The 17309-nt window shown below is 45.2% G+C and overlaps 1 protein-coding gene across 1 annotated transcript in view; it reads left to right on the forward strand.

Annotated features, from left to right (window-relative positions):
- Window positions 1-17309, forward strand: part of LOC126184483 (dynein axonemal heavy chain 5) — a 976026-nt gene that overhangs the window by 473318 nt on the left and 485399 nt on the right. The window contains exons 25-26 of the mRNA XM_049926874.1: window positions 1308-1543; window positions 4727-5008. Coding sequence (XP_049782831.1) covers window positions 1308-1543; window positions 4727-5008 — 518 coding nt within the window. The remainder of the gene's footprint in view (window positions 1-1307; window positions 1544-4726; window positions 5009-17309) is intronic.

Genomic DNA, 17309 nt, shown 5'->3' on the forward strand with positions numbered 1-17309 from the left:
GCCAGGTGGAAATGGCATGGCAAGCCGTTCCACAGGACTACATCCAGCATCTCTACGATCGTCTCCATGGGAGAATAGCAGCCTGCATTGCTGCGAAAGGTGGATATACACTGTACTAGTGCCGACATTGTGCATGCTCTGTTGCCTGTGTCTATGTGCCTGTGGTTCTGTCAGTGTGATCATGTGATGTATCTGACCCCAGGAATGTGTCAATAAAGTTTCCCCTTCCTGGGACGATGAATTCACGGTGTTCTTATTTCAATTTCCAGGAGTGTATTTTTAATATTGGTAAAATAAAAAGTAAAAAGAACTAGTTTTTCTGTTAACAATTATTCAGTGGATTTTTTTTAGAGATTACGAAGAAATACTGTGGGAAAAAGAAGTAATTGTAATTTCCACTTGGAGTTCAAGTTTTGGGGATTCTATTCTTAGATGGACTGATCATAGCCAAGCTGGAATTGAAATAAGAGATACTCTTCCAAAAAATTGTCGTAGAATCGATGGCAATCCGTGTTCCAGTCTTCAAACCAATCACTGACAATTGTGGCCTGGTGACATGGCGAATTCTCATCCATAAAAATTCCATCGTTGTTTGGGAACATGAGGTCCATGAATGGCTGCAAATCGTCTTCAAGTAGCCGAACACTACCATTTCCAGTCAATGACTGGTTCGGTTGGACCACAGGACCCAGCCCATTCCATGTAAACACAGCCCACAGCACTATGGAGACACCACCAGCTTGCACAATGCCTTGTTGACAGCTTGGATCCACTGCTTTGTGGGGTCTGCGCCCCACTCTAACCCTACCGTCAGCTCTTGCTATCTGAAATTGCGACCAGACCACGTTTTTCCAGTCGCCTAGGGCCAAATCGATACGGTCTTGATACCACCAGAGGAGCTGCAGGCGGTGTGGTGCTGTTAGAAAGGCATTCGCGTCGTTCGTCTGCTGCCATAGACCATTAACGCCACATTTCGCCGCTTTTACCGAACTGATATGTTCGCCGTACGTCCCACATTGATTTCTGCGGTTATTTCACTCAGTGTTGCTTGTGTACGCGATACTACTGCCATCTTTATACGTGCATATCACAACCCCACGGCTTTCGTAACCTCGGTGTAAGATGTAGTCGTACAACTGCCCACTGAGCTCTCTCTGTAACGTGGAGGCCGCATTGATCTCATTTCATCCGATACTAGTAATTGTTTCGCAATTTTGTTAATAGGAATTAAGTCTGTGGAATATGTCACCATTGTTTGTATTTTCATCGTTGGTTTTGTAATTCAATTACTTTTCTCGCCCTTACAGAGAAACTAAAATTTGGTCTACTGACTGAGGTACGGGCATGCACCTACCGCATCGGACAGGCGCTGAAGAAGAAATACCGGCGGGAGATGGACTACGTGTACGCAGTGATCAGCGAGATGGAGCGGAAGCTCGAGAGGCCCATCCGAGACCTGGACGACGTGAGGCTCGTCATGGACACGCTGCGCAAGATACGCGAGCAGGAGGTCGACATGGAGCTCCGCATCGAACCCATTGAGGTAGTCCACCAGGGCTGTTCAGCCAAATTTACTTTTCTCGCCGAATACTGCATTCATTCGCTTCGAAGACACACGATATTTCCAACTGCCATTAAAAAATTAGAGGATGTTTCGACTTGCAACCAGTGTCTAGACAAAACCCATTTCTATCTACGAGTATAATCCACAAGTCGCCTTTTAGTGTGTGGCGGGACGTACTTTTGGTACCACTAACTGATCCCACCTCCCCCGTTCCATTCGCAAACGGCGCGTGCGAGGAATGATTGCCAATAAATCTCCGGAATAGCTGTAAAGTCAGTGATTTTCTCTTTGTGAACATTTTGCGACACGCATGGGAAGGAAGTAATATGTTGCCCGACTCTCCTCGGATCGTACCCTCTCGGAATTTCAATAACAAACCTTTCTGTGTTGCACAACACGTCACTTGCAGAGTCTGCCACTGGAGTATGTTGAACATCTCCGTACTGCTCTCGCGCTTATTACAGAAACAATATTTCGCTCAAAAAATGGTTCAAATGGCTCTGAGCACTATGGGACTTAACTTCTAAGGTCATCAGTCCCCTAGAACTTAGAACTACTTAAACCTAACGAACCTAAGGACATCACACACATCCACGCCCGAGGCAGGATTCGAACCTGCGACCGTAGTGGTCACGCGGTTCCAGACTGTAGCGCCTAGAAACGCTCGGCCACCCCGGCCGGCCAATCTTTTGCAATCATATCTTTATCTGTCCTGCGTTTCGTGGATAAAATAGTGATAACAGTTTTCTGTGATTGGGTAATTATTGCATTTATGAACAACTAACTACAGTGGTAGCAATGACCAAACCTAATCACTGTTTTAGTACTCGAATAGAATGTGGAGCGTCAACAAAAGAACAGACACCAGCGCAGTCTGCAACTATGTCATGTTTTAAATACTCTTAAGTCGTCGGAACTTGTATATAGATTTCATCTTTGAATTTATACCAGATAAAGAAGTCCAATAACGTCAGTTCATGAGAACGTACATGCAAACTGATAACTACAAATTCTCTGTTGGCTTCTGTCTCGGGTTCTCCGGCGGACATTTTTTGGATAATTTTTCTGACGTTTCACCAGCACGAATAGCCGGTATTGTCAAAGCTTCATCCTCAACTACTAGTGGTACACTGGAGTCGAGCTTGCAGCCGCAGGTTCATATACCAAGAGCTTTTCCGTGGTCATTTCCGCTTCGGATCTCCGCTTGCTACCTCAAACGATACTTCACTGCAACACAGGAATCCAGGACCTGTTCATCTAAACGCTTTCTTCTTTCTTGTCGAAGCTACTGTCATGTTTGTGTATATCTAAAGCTTCCGTGAACAAGCGGGTGTAACAGCTCTTCTTAACAGCAAAAATTTCCCTGTCGGTGAATTTCACAAGGTGGTTGTCTCAGAAAGCCCATTGATTGCTCGTCCACTCATTCCATCACAGACTTCTCCGCTTGTTCACGGTATTCGGTATACTCCCGAATGTAATTGCCAGGTACATATAATCTGCGGTCGCGAGCTTAACAATGGAGGGTGAAGCTTTCACAATGGCAGCCATCGGTACTGGAGAAACGTCAGAAAATTATCAACAAACGTCGGCCGAAGAACCCGAGACAGAAGCCAACAGACAATTTGTTAACAAGTGACCACATAACCTTAACAGTCTTGTAATCGGGTAACGCCTTCATGTCCTATCAAGAGCAAAATGCGAACAACGCTGGGCTGGCTTCTTCCAGAGCCACTTACACATTCTCTGAAGCTGAAATGTGAATTATGATCAACAGCTGTCAGAAAATCTATTTCGTTCACTCTGTTCGTTGCAAGCCTGCTCCTTACCCTCTGCGAAATATTCCAACACCCTTGCGATAAGCATTCTTTGCACATTCCCTGAATTGTCATTCCTGCTGAACACCGACTACCGTGATATCTTTATGTGTATAGCTCAGTTGTTCTATTAGCCTTCCTACTGCATAAATAAATAGCACACCTACTTTCTGTTGGCTTATCAAAGACATTTTTTTCAGACTAACCTGCAGTTGGCACGCGTGATCAGCTCAGACATAGGGAAACTACATTTCCTCAGTTACCCTTTTCTTTTATGCAGGTATCGCAGCGGTGCCACACTGTGCTTCATCCATATCCGATGTGACGTATTTCCTTATTCCGTATTCAATCATGAGCTTCCGCATAAGAGAGTGAACGATTACCCATTCAAAACAGATAAATCCTGAGTTGTAAATATTGTAATTTCTCCGAAGCTAATAATCGGATTTTGAAGAGTGGAACGCCATTGAATTCGCCTCTTTTAGAACTGCAATACACAGGTTTCTTTAGTTCCACCTCAAAAAACGAAATTTGTACTGGTGTCTTTGTAATTAATGTACCTGTGAACAGAGACTATACATACTGTAATGAAGAGGTTCTCACTGTTCATCTTGGTGAAAGTAAAATTATGATTTCTTAAACGGATCTAGAAATATTTGACGTGGACAGTTTAGCTGGCTCACTTCATACGTGTACTAGAGTAAGATTAACGCCTGATTATCGTTCTTTTGCCTAAAAAATTTCTTTCAAGCAGAATTTCATTCGAAGATTCCCAAAATATCATATGTGTAGTAATTTACAGATGGACTGATAAAATTCAATGAAGGTACCATATAAACTGCCGAACCGTGTATGAGTGGAACGAAAATAAGAAACTGTGTCTTGCACAGTGCCAAAATTCTCTATAAATTATATTATAGACAAATGTGACGTGGCGTTACGTACATGAGGTATCGCGTGTGAATGTGCTCCACGTGAAGGGCTTATTTCAATAGTGGTAAAAGTTCACTTTTGTTCATTCTGAGATACAGAGTCCTAAAGTTAAATGAGCGCTGAAAAATCTGCAGTTGAGATACTAGAAATATTCAAGCATATGGCTTCTTGCTAGAGATGAACCTTTCTTTCTGTTTGTTTGGACCATTAATGTCAGAAGCGTTATAGACAGATCAGTGGAGGTAATAAACGTGTACCACTATTGAAATAAGCCCTTAACATACATCCTGTGTTAGCACTTGTATGTTGTAATGTAGCCGCGACCTAGAGTAGATGGACAAGCTTCTCTATACGTGTCACTGCAGACGCGTGATCTGAATGTACACGTGGTTACAGCCTGTAATGTAACTGACAGGAGGCGTTCAACGTGGTGACGCGCTACGAGCTGCCGGTGGCGCGCGAGGACCTGGAGCAGGTGGACAACCTGCGCTACACGTGGCAGCGGCTGCAGACGCGCGCCCTCGACGTGCACGTGCTGTTGCTCGCCATGCAGCCGCACTTCCAGGAGGACCTGCGCGCCAACCTGGAGCGCTTCCGCCAAGACAACATCGAGTACTGCCACGAGTACCGCACCAGCGGGCCCATGATGCCCGGCCTCACGCCCCGCGAGGCCTCAGACCGCCTCATACTCTTCCAGGTTTCACGACCACTTTCTGTGCTACTAACCGACTCCTTCTACAACCACGGACATATTATTACATTTACATCCAAAGCCGAAGTCACTAACGCATGTTGTAGTTTGTCGCAAACTGGAGCGATCACGCGAGTTCGCATTCTCCTTATCCAACTGTATTAAAGGAATTCGATCAGACGTTTCTCAATGGGATTATACTGTTATGTAGAGTTACTTTTAAATCGAGAGTGACGGAGTGCGCACAGACAACCGAGTAGTAATCATTTTCAGTAAAACCATTAAATTTACATAACAGCTGCATGCGCCGCCAATCTGAGTGTTGTTTTTTTTATGGTTTTCCACGCTTGTTTTGTCAGCCGCAGCGTAGGTTTCCAATTTTCGTATCAGAATATACGATACATAAATAGTTAAAATACGATAACTTACAGAAAAAGTTTACACTATATACAGACAGATGCTACACTGACTTCCATCACTTCAGTTAACTTGTCAACTGATGTACGTCCATACAGGAAGTTAAAATAAATTTGCCAAATCATGAAAAACAGCAGACTTCAATAGTTATTCTAAGGGCATTCTGGCCCAAAGTGTGTCACTGATGACATCACCAATGAGACACAGGTTCTCCCCGCCCCCAACCCTACACCTCCCCTCCCCTCCCCCATCTCTGACAAAGCCCAATGATCCTATGTATAAATTGGCGATAATTCCAATTTTGGTGGGAAATTAAATAAAAATCGTCAGTTACGCTAGTGTGTTTCCTGCAGAAGGAGGGTTGTTGTTCTATGTATAAATTGGCATGCTCCATTGTCATGCTGATTGACTTGGGTTGCTGGCATAGCTCCATGATGTCACAATCCAGCTCAGACCTGTCAGGCAATTTATAATAGTATGGAATTCTGGCATACTGCCGGGACTTTAGATGCTGGCGTGGCACTACTTTGAGATCAAAATCCAAGAAGAGCGATCTGGAATACAAGATGGCGACCGAATATGGCGACCAGGTCATACTGGGATAGGCTCTATTTCTGCAGACTCTGAGTTCTGGAGTACTGGCACTATGACATCAGAGGCAAAAGATGTTTGTGCAGGTCCAGGCCCGTCTACTGACCTACTTTACATGTTTTCCCCATCTACTATTAACTCCGAGGTATATGGCCACTGCTTCTCCTAACTCTAAGTTTGAGTCTCTCCACAATGCATCTTCAATTAAACGAACACTGGGAGGGATAGACATTCTGGACATGCCGCCCCCCTCCCTTGATTTATTCCCCCAAGTTAAAATCCAAACCGCACATCATTTAGTATGAACACTTGAGTCTTTATTTAAGCAAATTCATTTGCAAGGAGAGTTCCCTTCCTGTAATAGAGAAGCCCACCACTGACGCTCTCAGGAGTTTGGAGAGAGCTGTCAGTCGTAGGGATCGCTGTGCTGCTTAAGACTCAAATGTCCAGTAACTAGTGGTCAGTCAACCATCTGTCAGTGACAGGTCCAGGCAGAGAGAAATGCCACACATAATCTACTGACTTGACAACCTAACTCTACGTTGGGCACTTGTGCAGTGACTCTGAAGCAAAAAAACAATATATACGTTTTGGCGCTATGCTTGTAAAATTCAACACAAAAATAAATTGTGTGTGGAATGGACGATGGATATTTACCGACAAGAACATAACCAAGATCACAGGGCCATTTTTTTCTTTGTTGTCATTTCATTCCCTTATCCCATGAGGCACAGGTGAGCTGGCAGGCACAGTTCGCCTCTCTTCAGCCAAGAGATCACATAAAATAGCACAGGAGAATGGTACAGATATAAAATACGGGGATAAAAAATGAAATTTACACATGAGAAGGAGAAACAATTGGAGTTAAAATATACAAAAAAGGGGGTAGTTTTATAAGGCACGTTTACATAAAATCCACATACAGTTAAACTGGCACTCAGTGAAGACATAGCACATAAACAATGGCAGCACGAACAGCACAATTAAAAACGGCGTCCACAGTATGGGATGACGACACTGAACACACACTGCACTTATGTTACATACATGGCGAACACCAAAACACGACAAAGTAACTCCATTAACAGTTGAAGGGCCTTCCAAGGGAGAGGAGGTCAGAGAGGAGGGAGCGAGAAGAGAAAGATTGTGGGGGGCGGGGGGGTTGATGGAGGAGGGAGGGTAGGAATGGGTGGAAAAGGTGGCATTGGTAGCACACCAAGGGGCATGAGATGGGGAGGGAGCGCGAGGACTGGGAAAGCAGAAGTGAGAAGGACAAGGGGGAGGGAGGAAACAGCAGAATGGGGAGGGGAAGAAGAGGGAGCCCAAGGGAGAAGGGGAGGGGAATAGGAGAGTCAGAGTTCGAATGAAGGATAAATATCAGGGCAAAGCACATCATCTGGGACAGGGAGACATCGGAAGTTCACTTGGGAGAAGAGATAGAGGGTGCGAAGATGGAGAGAGAGTGGGACACATCAGTAAAGGTGCGGCAGCAGGTGAAGAGTGGAGAGGAAAGTAGACACCAGGGGGTGACGGGGGTCGAGGTGGCGTTTGGTTTAGAGGATACAGATTTGTTCAAGGAAAAGGAGGAGATGTGGGAAGGGGATGAGGTCATAGAGGATCCTCATGGGGGATGGGAGATGGATACAGAAAGTGAGGCAGAGCACATGGCGTTCAGGGATTTTGAGGGCATTATAGAATTTAGGAGAGGTGGAGACCCAGGCAACACTGACGTAACAAAGGATGGAATGGATCAAGAATGTGTAGGTATGAAGGATGGTGGGAGGATGCAATCCCCATGTCCTGCCAGTCAGGAGTTTCAGGAGGTGGAGTCTACTGTGGGCTTTGCATTGGATGGTAAGTAGATGATGGCAAGTCCAGGTGAGATGATGGTCAATGGTGAGGCCAAGGTATTTTAAGGTGGGGGTAAGTTGGATAGATGACGAGGTATAAATCATGGAGCTGGAAGGAGGGGGTGGCATGTCCTATACTGATTGCCTGGGTTTTGGAGGGACTGATTCGAAGGAGCCACTGGTTGCACCAAGCTGTAAACTGGTTTAGGATGGTTTGGAGAGACTGTTGAAGGATGAGATAGAGGGCAAGGAAGGTGGTGTCATCAACATATTGAAGGAGATGTATGGGTGGGGTTTCTTTGGCATATCAGTGGTGTACAGAAGATATAGGAGAGGAGAAAGGATGGAGCCCTGGGGCACACCTGCAGTTGGGTAGAAGGTATGAATGGTGACATAGGAAGGGGCGTGAAAGAGGAAGGAGGCAGCGAGATGGATGAAGTTGATAGGAAGACCATAGGTCTGTAGCTTGAAAAGGAACCCAGAATGCCACACATGGCCATAGGATTTTGGAGGTCAAAGGAAACAAAAATAGCAGAGCAACAGGAGTTCAGTTGGAGGGAGAGGAGGTGGGTGAGGTTAAAGAGCCAGTCGTCGGCGGAGAAGGAGGGCTGGAAACCACACTGGATAGAAGGGAGGGAGTAGTGTTGAGTTAGGTGGTGACAGGTATAGTGGGAGAGGATGGATTCGAAAACCATACAGAACACAGAGGCTAGGCATATGGAGCGATAGGAGGAGGTGTCAGAAAAAGGTTTGTTGGGTTTAAGGAACAACAGAATGTGGGAAGTCTTCCATAGGTTGGGGTACAAGCCAGTGGAGAGGATGGTGTCGTACAGGGTGACAAGGGTGGTGAGGAAGGAGAGGTGGTGGTAGGTAATGCAATCATGGCCAGGGGTGGTGTTGTATTTGGAGCAGAGTATGAGTATAATGTCATGTTCTGTGATAGGAGTGTTCAATTCTGAGGGTAGTAACTGGTCCAAATGCCAAAATCTGGGAGCAAGCAGCAGGATAGTGCTATTGGTGCAGTCAAGGACATCGGGGAAGAGGGGGTAATCAAAGTCAGGGTCACTGGGTATGGAGAAGACTTCGGAGAGGTGGAAAGCAAAATGGTTAGCTGCAATGAGGTTGTCAGGGAAGGAGTGGTTGTCATGGTGGAGTGGATGATTCGTGGCGAGATGGCTACCAGTAAGGCGATGGAGGGCAGACCAGTACTTGGAGGGGTTGACAGGAATGGTGGCGTTGAGTTGTGTGCACGTATGGCGCGAGTCTTGGCGTTGCTTTGCTGTCAGAAGATTTCGAACACATCGTTCTAATTGCTGGTGATCGAGGAGTGTGTCCCAGTCATGAGTGCGAAGGAAGAAACAGGAGAGCCGGCGGCATTTGCGGAGAGGGAGTATATGGCCCGTGGACGAAGTGGAGGACGGTGAGGATGGATAAGTTTGGGGGAATGCGAGCTACTTCAGCGTCAGAGACAGTCTTCTGGAGAAAGAACAAAGCGTGAGCGATGTCATCAGGATAGTGGAAGGGAAGGGGCTGGCTTCTGACCTGGGTGTTAATGGATTCCTGGTAGGCATACCAGTCTGCACGAAGGGTAGTTGTGAACGACTTTGGGAGGGGCGACAAGGCGGAAAGCTGGTGGGAGAGGGACAAAGGAGATGGTGAGAAGGACTGGAAGATGGTAACTTCCAATGGAATCGAGGAGTTCTGAAGTAATATACCCAAGGAGGTTGGGGGACATAGAACCATTAAACATGTTAACTTACGTGTTTCAGGCATTTAGTAACAGCATTTGGGAATTAAACACGTTTATACTTATTTAAACCTTAAATAGTTGCCATAAAAAAACCAGCTAATACACATGATGGGAACGTACGATATTTTCTATGAGCATAATGGTCGATACTGTATTTGTATACAACATTTCAAGACGAAAAACTGAACCACAATCACCATCAGAGTCCTACGCAATCTAGTGGGTGTAATATACAGTCAACAGCCTCCACCACGATCTCACAGCACAAGGGGAAGTACTCATGTTTCCACAAACAGACTCCAGTTATATGATTCACATAAATGCTTCAGCAAGTAGTGCAGAAGGCTTGTGACTGGCCAGTCCCATACTCATACCTACAGAATTTTCTGTCATGTCCTGCTACTTTTACTTCTAAGAGGTTGCTAGTCTATTTTTGTCCAATACACATTTAGTAATACAAGTTGAAACATAGCCTGTCAATGGCATGCTAAATACAGACAGCGAAAAAATTACAACATCTTACTAGAGTAATGGCCCAACAGGTCTGAGCTGGATTGTAACGTCATAGAGGTGCACCAGTATGCCCCCTGGTCACCATTTTCGATCACCATATTGCACTCCAGGACACACATCTTTAATTCTGACGTCGTAGTTAGGCTCGTGCTTGTATTCCAAGTCTTAGGTTGTGACATCATAGAGCCTGGCCAGTATTCCAAGTCAGCCAGTATGACAGTGCATCATCTTGGATTTCCCGCCAATTTATACTTAGAACAACAACCATCCTTCCACAGAAAACATACTAGAGCAGTTGGGCATTTTTTTTTTCGTTTCCTGCCTTAATTTGAATTCCTGCCATTTTGTGCATAGAGCAACTGGTCTTTATCAGAAGGGGAGGGAAGGACGGCGAGGGAGCACCCACAACTCATCGATGACGTCATCAGAGACATAATTTGGGCGAGAACGTACGCAGAATAATTACTTACCTCATGACATGGGATGAAAGCTAGGAAAGATAGAGCTTTGATAATAAACAAAGCACATAGTCTTTCTCTCCAATCACAAATCTACAGAAAAAATAACAGTTCAACAGGAACGAAAAAGCATGAAACTTATAGAATTAAAAACAGGACTTACATGTCTACCAAGAATATAGTCTGCAATGCCTATCCGTCTGAACCCACAGGCTTTTCAGCACTGTGTAGCCCATTTGTTTCAAAGGACTGAAGGCTGTTTAGCAAAAGAAATACGTTGACTTGTCACGAGGCTGTACTTTTTTATCCGACGAAATGCACTGAAGAACAACAATTCTTACATGTTCGACATTCGTAAGAACTACCTCCAATATCACTTATATCTGTTTGTATTAGAATCCTAGGAGATATTCTGACCTAGAAATAACAAAACCCTTCCAACATCAGCATCGCTTCCGCAAAAATCTTTACATCCAGTAGGGACCTATACTCAGTGCTATGCATACAGGAAACCAACCTGCTTTGGCGTTTCTAGCTTTTGATTCAGTGCAATCTAAAGGTAATACATTCCTATAGATTTCTACCCATGTTTGGGACTGGATCGAAAATTTCCTGTCAGACAAGACGCATTACGTTATCCTGGCTGGAGAGTCGTATTGAGAATAGTGTTCCACCCATATGGAGTTAAGCGTATGCCCCAGCATACCTGCTACATACGCTCGGTCGCGTGGGAGTTGGTTGATCGATCGCAGAAGTAGTGATAGTGGTAGACGTAGTTTTATGCGTCCATAGATCACTTTTACAAGAATATTTTACACACCTTGGTATTAAAATGAAAGAATAACAAAAATACCATGTAAAGGGCGATAAAAATGTTTCCGTTCGAAGACCGTGCAGTCCTGAATCGGTATGCCAATGAGGAAAAATCACCGCGAGCATTGAGGTAATCATAGCGCCGCCGCACCAGATTGAAGATACCCGTTTGATAAAACACAGTGTCCTGCTGCGTAAAGAAGTCTGTAGTTGCCTGCTGCACATTTTGGTCCAACAGGAATCGTCGAACCTTCAAGGCATTTTTTAAAGGACTGACGGAATGATAATCGCATAGGGATAGATTAGGACTATAGAGTGGGTGCCCGAGTATTTGTGATATGCAGACGTGCGATATCATGAAGCAGCAACACACCTTGTCGCTTTAATTGCACGCCGTAACGTTCCCCACTGATGAAGACGCCAGGTTCTTCGAAATCAATAAGTAATGGATGTTGCTGGTCTCCCAGATCGGCCGGCATTTGCGTCGAATCGTGTCCAACCCGGAACTTGGTACACCACTCCACAACAGTGGTTTTCGAAAGACGTGGTGCCCAATACACATTCTTCATTCTCTGATGGACGTCTACCTGTGTTTTTCTTTGTTCTTCGGAAGCCAAGAAAAGAATAAAACCACGTTGGTCCTGTTTGGAAGCATTTGGTAGTAACATTACCATACGAGGTGCATTCAAGTTCTAAGGTCTCCGATTTTTTTTCTAATTAACTACTCACCCGAAATCGATGAAACTGGCGTTACTTATCGACGTAATCGCCCTGCAGACGTACACATTTTTCACAACGCTGACGCCATGATTCCATGGCAGCGGCGAAGACTTCTTTAGGAGTCTGTTTTGACCACTGGAAAATCGCTGAGGCAATAGCAGCACGGCTGGTGAATGTGCGGCCACGGAGAGTGTCTATCATTGTTTGAAAAAGCCAAAAGTCACTAGGATCCAGGTCAGGTGAGTAGGGAGCATGAGGAATCACTTCAAAGTTGTTATCACGAAGAAACTGTTGCGTAACGTTAGCTCAATGTGCGGGTGCGTTGTTTTGGTGAAACAGCACACGCGCAGCCCTTCCCGGACGTTTTTGTTGCAGTGCAGGGAGGAATTTGTTCTTCAAAACATTTTCGTGGGATGCACCTGTTACCGTAGTGCCCTTTGGAACGCAATGGGTAAGGATTACGCCCTCGCTGTCCCAGAACATGGACACCATCATTTTTTCAGCACTGGCCGTTACCCGAAATTTTTTTGGTGGCGGTGAATCTGTGTGCTTCCGTTGAGCTGACTGGCGATTTGTTTCTGGATTGAAAAATGGCATCCACGTATCATCCACTGTCACAACCGACGAAAAGAAAGTCCCATTCATGCTGTCGTTGCGCGTCAACATTGCTTGGCAACATGCCACACGGGCAGCCATGTGGTCGTCCGTCAGCATTCGTGGCACCCACCTGGATCACACTTTTGGCATTTTCAAGTCGTCATGCAGGATTGTGTGCACAGAACCCACAGAAATGCCAACTCTGGAGGCGATCTGTTCAACAGTCATTCGGCGATCCCCCAAAACAATTCTCTCCACTTTCTCGATCATGTCGTCAGACCGGCTTGTAAGCCCCAGGTTGTTTCGGTTTGTTGTCACACGATGTTCTGCCTTCATTAAACTGTCGCACCCACGAACGCACTTTCGACACATCCATAACTCCATCACCACATGTCTCCTTCAACTGTCGATGAATTTCAATTGTTTTCACACCACGCAAATTCAGAAAAGGAATGATTGCATGCTGTTCAAGCAAGGGAAACGTCGCCATTTTAAGTATTTAAAACAGTTCTCATTCTCGCCGCTGTCGGTAAAATTCCATCTGCCGTACAGTGCTGCCATCTCTGGGACGTATTGACAATGAACGCGGCCTCATTTTAAAACAATGCGCATGTATCTATCTCTTTCCAGTCCGGAGAAAAAAAATCGGAGGCCTTAGAACTTGCATGCACCTCGTACACTGACGTGTCAAAAGACATGGGATAGCGATGTGCACATATACAGGTGGCGGTAGAGTCGCGTACACAAGGTATAAAAGGGCAGTGTAGGGCGGAACAGTCATTTGTACTTAGATGATTCATATGAAAAGGTTTTCGTCGGGAATCAACAGACTCTGGACACGGAATGGTGGATTGAGGTAGACGCATTTTACATTCCAATTCGGACATTGTTAGCGAATTCAGTATTCCGTGATCCTCAGTGTTAAAAGTGCACCGAGAGTACTAGATTTCAGGCACTACGTCTCACCACAGACAACGTAGTGGTCTACAGCATTCACTTAACGACCGAGAGCAGCTGCGTTTACGTACAATTGTCAGTTCTAGCAAACAAGAAACTTTGCGTGAAATACCAGTAGAAATGTGGCAAGAACGAAGAACGTATCCATTGGGACACTGCTACGAAATTTGGTGTTAATCAGCTGTGGCAGCAAAATACCGACGCGAGTGCCTTTGCTAACAGCACGACATCGCCTGCAGCGCCTCTCCTGGGCTCGTGACAATATTGTTGGATCCTAGACGACTGGAAAACCGTGCCCTAGTCAGATCAGTCCCAATTTCAGTTGGTAAAAGCTGATTGTAGGGTTCAAGTGTGGCGCAGATCCCACAAAGCCATGGGCCCAAGTTGTCAATTAGGCACTATGCAAGCTGGTGGTAGCTCCGTAGTGGTGTGGACTGTGTTTACACGGAATAGGCTGGGTCCTGTGTGTTCGGCTACTTGGAGACCATTTGCATTCATTCATGGACTTCATGTTCCCAAACAACGTCCGGCCGTCCTGATTTAGGTTTTCCGTGATTTCCCTAAATCGCCCCAGGCAAATGCCGGAATGGTTTCTTTGAAAGGACAACGCCGCCTTCCTTTCCCGTCCTTCCCTAATCCGATGAGACCGATGACCATGCTCTTTGGTCTCTTCTCCCAAACAACCCAACCCAACTCCCCCAAACAATGATGTAATTGTCGTCGTGCGACAATCGTTCGCGAATGGTTTGAAGAACATCCTGGACAGTTCGAGCGAATGATTTGACCATCCAAATAGCCCGATATAAATCCCATTGAACACTTATGGGACATAATCAACAGGTCAGTTCGTGCACAAAATCCTGCACCGGCAACACTTTTGCAATTATGGACGGCTATAGAGGCAGCACGGCTCGATTTTTCTACAGGGATCTTCTAACGACTTGTTGAGATCACGTCACGTCGAGTTACTGCACTACGCCGGACAAAAGGAGGTCCAACACGATATTATGAGGTATCCCATGGCTTTTGCAACCTCAGTGTAGATCCCATTTCTGCATTTACCACTTGCACTTCTGAAACATACGAAAAGGTAGGAAGATTTTTCTGTTTAGCAAAAGTGACATAAAGTAGATTACAGAGTACCTGACGGCTCAACACAAAAGTTTTGTCTCAAGTACAGATAGTGTTGAGAATCAGTGGACAAAGTTCAAAACCATTGTTCAATATGCGTTAGATGAGTATGTGCCAAGCAAGATCGTAAGGGATGGAAAAGGGCCGCAGTGGTACAACAACCGAGTTAGAAATCTGCTGCGGAAGCAACGGGGACTTCACAGCAAACATAAACATAGCCAAAGCCTTGCAGACAAACAAATATTACGCGAAGCGAAATGTGGTGTGAGGAGGGCTATGCGAGAGGCGTTCAATGAATTCGAAAGTAAAGTTCTGTGTACTGACTTGGCACAAAATCCTAAGAAATTTTGATCTTATGTCAAAGCGGTAGGTGGATCAAAACGAAATGTCCAGACACTATGTGACCAAAATGGTACTGAAACAGAGGATGACAGACTAAAGGTCGAATAACTAAATGTCTTTTTCCAAATCTGTTTCATAGAGAAAGACTGCACTGTAGTTCCTTCTCTAGATTGTCGCACAGATGAAAAAATGGTAGATATCGAAACAGACAACAGAGGGATAGAGAAACAATTAAAATCGCTCAAAAGGGGAAAGGCCGCTGGACCTGATGGGATACCAGTTCGACTTTACACAGAGTACGCGAAGGAACTTGCCCCCCTTCTTGCAGCAGTGTACCGTAGGTCTCTAGAAGAGCGTAGCGTTCCAAAGGATTGGAAAACGGCACAGGTCATCCCCGTTTTCAAGAAGGGACGTCGAACAGATGAGCAAACTATAGACGTCGATCAGTTGTAGAATCTTGGAACACGTATTGTGTTCGAGTATAATGACTTTCCTGGAGAATAGAAATCTACTCTGTAGGAATCAGCATGGGTTTAGAAAAAGACGGTCGTGTGAAACCCAGCTCGAGCTATTCGTCCACGAGACTCAGAGGGCCATAGACACGGGTTCACAGGTAGATGCCGTGTTTCTTGACTTCCGCAAGGCGTTCGATACAGTTCCCCACAGTCGTTTAATGAACAAAGTAAGAGCATATGGACTATCAGACCAGTTGTGTGATTGGATTGAAGAGTTCCTAGATAACAGAACGCCGCCTGTCATTCTCAATGGAGAGAAGTCTTCCGAAGTAAGAATGACTTCAGGTGTGCCGCAGGGGAGTGTCATAGGACCGTTGCTATTCACAATATACATAAATGACCTTGTGGATGACATCGGAAGTTCACTGAGGCGTTTTGAAGATGATGCTGTGGTGTATCGAGAGGTTGTAATAATGGAAAATTGTACTGAAATGCAGGAGGATCTGCAGCGAATTGACGTATGGTGCAGGGAATGCCAATTGAATCTCAATGTAGACAAGTGTAATGTGCTGCGAATACATAGAAAGATAGATCCCTTATCATTTAGCTACAATATAGCAGGTCAGCAACTGGAAGCAGTTAATTCCATAAATTATCTGGGAGTACGCATTAGGAGTGATTTAAAATGGAATGATCATATAAAGTTGATCGTTGGTAAATCAGATGCCACACTGAGATTTATTGGAAAAATCATAAGGAAATGCAATCCGAAAACAAAGGAAGAAGGTTACAGTACGCTTGTTCGCCCACTGCTCGGCAGTGTGGGATCCGTACCAGATAGGGTTGATAGAAGAGATAGAGGAGATCCAACGGAGACCAGCGCGCTTCGTTACAGGATCATTTAGTAATCGCGAAAGCGTTACGGAGATGATAAATAAACTCCAGTGGAAGACTCTGCAGGAGAGACGCTCAGTAGCTCGGTACGGGCTTTTGTTAAAGTTTCGAGAACATACCTTCACCGAGGAGTCAAGCAGTATATTGCTCCCTCCTACGTATATCTCGCGAAGAGACCATGAGGATAAAATCAGAGAGATTAGAGCCCACACAGAAGCATACCGACAATCCTTCTTTCCACGAACAATACGAGACTGGAATAGAAGGGAGAACCGATAGAGGTACTCAAGGTACCCTCCGCCACACACCGTCAGGTGGCTTGCGGAGTATGGATGTAGATGTAGATGTAGATGTACCATACTAATCCCTTGCCTACATGTTGTTGGTGCTTATATACATACATCGCAGCCGCGCTACGTTGCATATACGCTGGAGCAAAGCCCACAAACGGAAACTTTTTGATCGCCCCGTGTAATTCGTATATACAGGCATTTACATATTTACAGGTCTAATTTGACAAGGATGGCACAAGTTGTCGTCCGTGGTCTTACTGTAACAATCATATATGTATCACCTCACGTAAACTTCTGCACAAAGTAAACTACACTCATGTTCAGAAAAAAAACAGAACACCTTGTACGACTAGACATACGATGTTCATATTCACAGGACATGTACATTAGTATGTTCTGCGGAAATGATTAGCACTAGAACCATGTCGACCGGCGGGTTCAAGGACAACATCGATATCGCGGCGCAACACCACCTACCTGTAAAATGTGCCCGCGGTGCTCGTTGGTGCTATAAACCGAATGTAAT

This window comes from Schistocerca cancellata, chromosome 4 (assembly GCF_023864275.1).
Source record: "Schistocerca cancellata isolate TAMUIC-IGC-003103 chromosome 4, iqSchCanc2.1, whole genome shotgun sequence".
Lineage (NCBI taxonomy): Eukaryota > Metazoa > Arthropoda > Insecta > Orthoptera > Acrididae > Schistocerca > Schistocerca cancellata.